The sequence below is a fragment of the Grampus griseus genome (genome assembly GCF_964374135.1).
Source record: "Grampus griseus genome assembly, chromosome: 20".
Taxonomy (NCBI): domain Eukaryota; kingdom Metazoa; phylum Chordata; class Mammalia; order Artiodactyla; family Delphinidae; genus Grampus; species Grampus griseus.
Window position 1 is genome coordinate 5,761,812 of NC_139014.1, and position 6,000 is coordinate 5,767,811.

At 62.3% G+C, this 6,000-nt stretch overlaps 1 protein-coding gene across 1 annotated transcript in view; it reads right to left on the bottom strand.

Moving 5' to 3' along the window:
• The window catches only part of SDK2 (sidekick cell adhesion molecule 2), a gene marked incomplete at both ends in the record, with an annotated part of 262,118 nt that extends 259,774 nt beyond the window's left edge, over nucleotides 1-2,344 (bottom strand). The window contains one exon of the mRNA XM_082679157.1: nucleotides 2,281-2,344. Within this exon, the coding sequence (XP_082535283.1) occupies nucleotides 2,281-2,344 (64 nt within the window). The remainder of the gene's footprint in view (nucleotides 1-2,280) is intronic.
• Nucleotides 2,345-6,000: the final 3,656 nt, after the last annotated feature.

Consider the following 6,000-nt stretch of genomic DNA (forward strand, 5'->3'; position numbering starts at 1 on the left):
AACCCCAAAGCAGACGAGAAACAACCCCCTGGAACCCCATGCTTGACCCTGTTTCCCCGACACACAACGCAACAGTGCCCCCAGACCTGGGCCGAGACCAAGTTCCCATAATCCTCTGCATGGTTTGCCGCCCTGGAGACAAATGGAAGGAGAGTACCCGATGGATGCTGGAAAACACTCTCTCTGGAGCCAGAGAACACAACGGAGCAGCAGGGAACCTGGGCAGCCACACTCAAGCCCGCAGCAAACAAGAGAAGCGGGAGAGAGAGTGAATCAATCAAAGAGACCTTCACCACTTCTGACAGGGCGAGCCCCTCCCTCTGGAAGCACAAGGACATGAGGTGGCCTGGCCTGAACTTCAGCAGGACGGCCGCGTGGAATCTTGGACTTCGGTGGATGGGACAGGTGTGGAGGTGGGACATGGAAACGACTTGCTGACCCAGAAGGAAGGAACTTCAGGTGCCCTGGGAACTCCTTACAAGCCTGGTTTTGGATGGGACAAGAACTAACGAGCCACCTGCCCAGGGAAATCGTGGGGTTACTAGAGTCTGTGCAGTAATGAAATCAGAAGCAGCCAGATAGAGACGGACACCCCTCAGAGTCCTCCCAGTCGCCTGGCTTTCAGCTAGTGACCCCATGGACATCTCAGAACACGTCTGCGAGGTGCCCCAGGCCTAACCTGTTCTATTCTGCCAGCCTCACATTCCCCCTGGACCCTTAGAAGAAGGGCCCCGTCCCAGCAAGCCCACCCCACCTGCAGATGGTCCTAGTTCCAGGGAGAGAGGGGCTTAGAACTCACCTGGTCCCAGTCCAGACTCCCGCCCCCAGATCACCCAGCAGCCTTTGGCAAGTCACCTAATGCCCCTAGACCTCAGTTTTCCCATCTGTTAAATGGCTACTAGAATAAGACGACCTCTGAAGTCCCTGCCTCCTGGAAGATTTTATGATGATCATAAAAATAATAACTTTTATTATCTTACATTTACAGGGCCCCGTTACAAAATTTCTAAGTGCTTTAACGCAAATTACGTTGTAAAATCCTCCTCTCCACCCTGTGAGTGAGAGCTGATTATTTTTATCTGTTTGATCTTGCCTCTCTGGGATGCCTGACGCTGGGCTCACTGGAGTCCCTGCGACTCTGGGACTCCAGAGATGGGGTGGGGCCCTTTCGAGGTTGCAGCCTCCGCAGACCGGCGCCCCCTGGGTGGGTCCAGGCCCCCTCCCGAGCCTGGAAGAAGGAAGGCCAAGCCCTGGGAGTCCTGGAGCTCAGTCCAGGCTTCGTCTCCCGCCGCCCCCAGCAGGCGCCGCTCGGACACCGCTGGCACTGCTGTCTGGATCTACGAACACCGAAGGCAAGAAGGAGGCACGGGTGCAGCCGCCCTCCCCCGCTGGGACCTGCCCGAGGACTGGCGGTATGTCTGGGCATCCGCCCTCTGGAGGGGGGCAGGGCGGATCGATCACGCCTCCCCCTCCTTCCCAGCACTCCCACCCCAAACCCACCAGCCCTTCTCCACCCTGAGGCTGCGCCAGGCAGCTACAGGTCAGAGCGGCGGCGGCAGAGACACTGGAGCGGCCAGTGGAGCTGGAGGCAAAGGCGGGACGCTGAGTGTGTCTGGGGGCGGGGGGAGGGGAGGGGGGTGGGCGCGAGAGGAGAGGGCCTCAGACCTCGCCTCCGGCGAGCACCGCGAAGCACCCCCAGCCCCGGCGGCCGGCCAGGCAGCCAGGCGCGGGCTCCGAGACTTGGCCAGGCCCCGAGACTGCCCTCCCGGGGCGACCATCCAGGAACCCAGCGCTCTACTCTGGCTCCTTCCCGCCGCCCTCCCGCCCCACTGCCTCAGCCCCGGGGCGGCCAGCGCGTGCCCGGCAGGGCCTTGCCCTTCCCCGCGGACACCGAGCGGGGACCCAGGAGCCCGGCCTGAGGAGCAGGGTGCAGCCGGGCGCTGAGCCCGGCACGGAACGGCGCGCCCCTCCCACACCAGCCCGAGGGCACCCACAGCCCGGGTGGGGGGGGGGTAGCGACCCCCCCGACTCCTCTTAGGCTCCACGAGCGACGCCTCCCAGCACGGACCCCCACCTTCCCTTATTCGGAAGTCACAAGTCTCAGCAAGACCGCTCCAGCCCCCCAAAGAGAGCCCCCAAACTCGGGGAAAGGGGCCTGAAACTCCCGGGAGAGGGCTCTGCCCAGGCCAAGCCCGGGGTCCCGGAGGCGACCGTGAGGCCAGCGAGCTCCCGCGCCCCTCCCCGCGCCCCTCCCGCGCCCCTTCCCCAGCCCCACTGTACCTTGGGCTCCGGCCGCGCGGATCTGGTGCAGGGCCAGCAGAGTCCAGATCAGTGGTCCCCACATGGCAACCAGCGTTTTCTTCGGGGGATTGGTCTTCCGAACAGTTTTATAATCCTGGTGAGGTCCGGTACCCCGTGGCTACGTCCCAGGAGGCTGTCTACGCGGCTCCGGCCCGGAGCGGTATCCGCCGGGGAGGGGAGACGCTGGCGACCCCAACCCTTCCTCCTCTTCTTTAGTACAAGTCCGATCCCCGCGGCGCTCCGGGAAGGCGAGGGGCGAGCAAAGAGGAGGATGAAGCCGCTCTCGGTCTCGGGGCACCTCCCCGCTTGGCACCCCAACTCCGACTTCTTCTACCGGGCAAGGCGGCCTCACCGATCTGACCGGGTCGCGGGCCGGGCTCCGGAATAAAGCGACAACTTCAGGAAACTTCCTCCCGTGGCCACGTTGCCCGCCCCCTGCCCGCCCCCTGCCCGCCCCCTGGTTGGGTGCTCCGCGCGGACGCAGTCACCGCCGATCCGGGCGCCGGGCCCCCGGGGCCGCGCGAGAGGCGAGTGCGGCGGCAGATGCGGGTGCGGGGCTTCTTTCAGGGGCGCCGGGTTCGGGAGGCGCGGTAACCATAGCGGTCCGAATCTCCCTGGAGCTGAAGTTTTCTTCTCTCTAACTTTGCAGGCGGCATCTGGCGGGGCCGAACCACCTCTCTCGGCTCCACCGCCCCGGCGCCTAATCCGGGGACTCTCGGTCCCTCCAGGGGACGCCGGGCCCGGGCGCGCCCTCGGCTCCGCGCCCAGCGGGCTAGCAAAGTTTGCGGGTCCCGCGGCCCGGCGCGCCGCCCCGCGAGCCCATGTCCACTCCGGCTGCGGGGCGGCGGGGACGTCTGCTGGGCTCGGCGACCAGGGCTTGTCGCCGGCGCCCGGGCGCGGAGCCTCCTGCCGGCCCGAGGCTGGAGCCGGGCGGCTCTGCCCTCCGCCGCTCCCCGGCCGGAGCTCTCGGCGAGGCGCGCGGAGAGCCTGGCGGGCGGCCCCGGCTCCGGGGGCGCGGCGCCTCCTCGGACGCCCGGCGCGCGCCGACCTCCCGGGCAGGAGAAGCAGCGGCCGCCGCGCCCGCCCCAGCGCCTCGGCCGCGCCGCCGGCCGCCTCGGCCGCTCGCTCGCAGAACCCACCGCCCTCGGCTTCCCGGGCTCGGCGTCCGGAGAGCCACTCCTGCCTGAGCCGAGCGGGAGCTGCGCGGGCCGCGTGAGCCGGGGACGAGCGCGGCGGAGGCGGAGGCGGAGACGCGGCGAGGGGGGCCGAGCGCTACCCCGTGGCCGCGACTGAAGAGCAGCCTGCGCCCTGGGAAGGGGGGGCGGGCGGCGGCGGCGGCGGCTCCGAGCCAGGCCCGGGAGCGAGCCCCGTGGAAACACGAGCCGTTTGCGCGGCCGCGGGCGCCCAGCCTCTCCGGGAGCCGCGGGAGAGCAGCAGTGCCAACCTCGAACCTGGCCGGGGCGGGATGCGCCCAGAGCCCCTCGGCTCTCTCGGCCAGCCTTCCCTTCCAGCCTCGGCCCCGCACCGCGCTCTCAAAGGCCTCATCGGACCTCTCTCCCCGGGTGTCGGGAACCCCGACACCCTTCCCGGACGTTGAGTAATAGGGGTGGGGGGGTTACTGGATAGAGGGGTTCGGGCAACTGGTTGATTCCAGTTTCCCCTTCCCAGGTCAGGCTTTCAAAAGAACCGCTCAGGGCGGAGAGCAAGACAAAGGAGAGGCCTGGGACTTAGAGACAGTGAGAAAGTGAAGTTGGTGCCAAGGCATATGCATTCTTTGTTTCTTCTTTTCTTTTTCCTTTTGAGCTCTGCTTGCAAAGGGTAGAAGAATGGGAAATTATTGAGGAAGCTATAAAAAGGAAGCTCGGAGGCTTCCTTGCTTGTGGACCACAGGAGTCAGCAGCCCTGCTGAGGGAGAAGGCCAGCTGGGGTTTGCAGGACCCAGTTAAACATTCCTGGGTATTAGACAGCTTTGCTTCCATGGATCCCTTCCTCCATTAAAGAAAAAAAAAAGAAATCTATCTATATTTAAAATAATATTTATGACTGCGTTGGCACAAATATATTAATATTACATATTAAAACAATTTTCTTCAACCTAAAAGTTCATTGATTTCTTCTGATTTTAAAAGAAACGAAAACATTTCCATTTCATGCTCCCCGGCACTGTGCCTGCGGAGCCGCGTGGAGTCTCCCTGTCCCTTTGGTGTTTCTGCTGGGAGCAAAGAGCCACTAGATTCCACCTGTGGGCACAGCGCGTTTCTCCTCTGTCTCCCTGGCGGCCCACTGCAGCCCCGAGGGCACCCCTCCTGCTTGCTCTGGAGCGGTCACAGCCCTGCAGACGTTTCATTACTTTTATATTCCCATCTCACCTGCCTTGGAAAAAGAACCATGGGCATTTTCTGAAAACAGCTGAGAAGCCAGCCCACTTTCCCTACATGCTTCCATCGCCTAATTCGAACATCATTTTGCAACTTTTTCCCCTGGCAACGTGTGCTCCATCCCAGACCAAAGTCCTTCTGGCTGGCTGACTGGTAAAGGGGAGGGCTTTGGGGGCAGGTGGCCCAAGTGTGGCCAGCCCTCCTTCGTCTTACTGGCCATGCCATTGCCAGTTGCTTAGGGATGCCCAGCTGGGGCCTTGCACACTCCCTGCCTGCTCTAACTGCCCCCTCCCAGAGCGCAGGCCCTTCCCAGACCTCGGAGAACAGCTGTCTCCACGGTGCTATTACACTCTTGGCTCACAGAGGGGGCCTGAGAGCCAGCTTTGCCAGGGACCTCTCCTCAGCCAGCAAAGGACCAGCAGAAAGGCTGTATCTCTGTTCTCCGAGGGCGGGAGCTCACATCCACCCAAACACCTACCCTTTTCATGTCCAGTCCCAGACTTCAGCAGCCAGGAGTCTGAACTGGAGGCTCCGAATGGCATTTGTTCTCTTTGTAGAAAGAGACATGTTTGCACAACCATGTGTAACCCCATACACCTTCTTCTGGGAGTTTAATTCCCAAAGGCCAGGGCAGGGCACCAACCAGTGGCTGCGGTGAGGGAGGAGGTTGTCCCTTTGTGTAGGACATCTCCAGGCATGCCTGCTTGTTAGAGAGCTGCGAGGATGGTACCCTTCCAGCAAATCTTTGTCTCTATCCATCTTAGGCTGTTTCTGGCCTCGGCCTGCACACACACACACACACACACACACACACACACGAACTATCTTAGAGTTTCGCCAGCTGAGCAGGGAGACTGCCACTTTGAGAGGGGCTCGTTACTGAGAAAGTCACTTGCAGACAGCATGACCTCATTCTTGCCAGCAGCGGTGTAATTAGAGGTTGCAAACGGTGCAGTTACAGTGGGTGTCACATCGGGAGGGGCCACGTGTCTTTCCCAGGCCCTCTTCTGCCGCCCTCATGCAATCCAGCCCCTTTCAATTTGAGTCTGTGGGTACAGATCTCCCGGAAAACTCGGGACAGGATCTGGGGCTTCTCCCTCATCTCCATCCCATCTCCCTCCATCCCCAGAGCTGGCGCGTAGAAGGCTCTTCATCTTGGAGATGCTCTCTCCGTCCATTCCAGTCTGTAAATTTGAGGCGGGGTGGGGTATGGAGATGAGCACAGTTCATTTCAAAAGAGAAGGAAAGGCCTGGGTCCCTCTGCTTCCCCTGCCCCTTCTCCCTTTCCAAGTGGATGAAGTGCGTGTAAAACATCACCCTT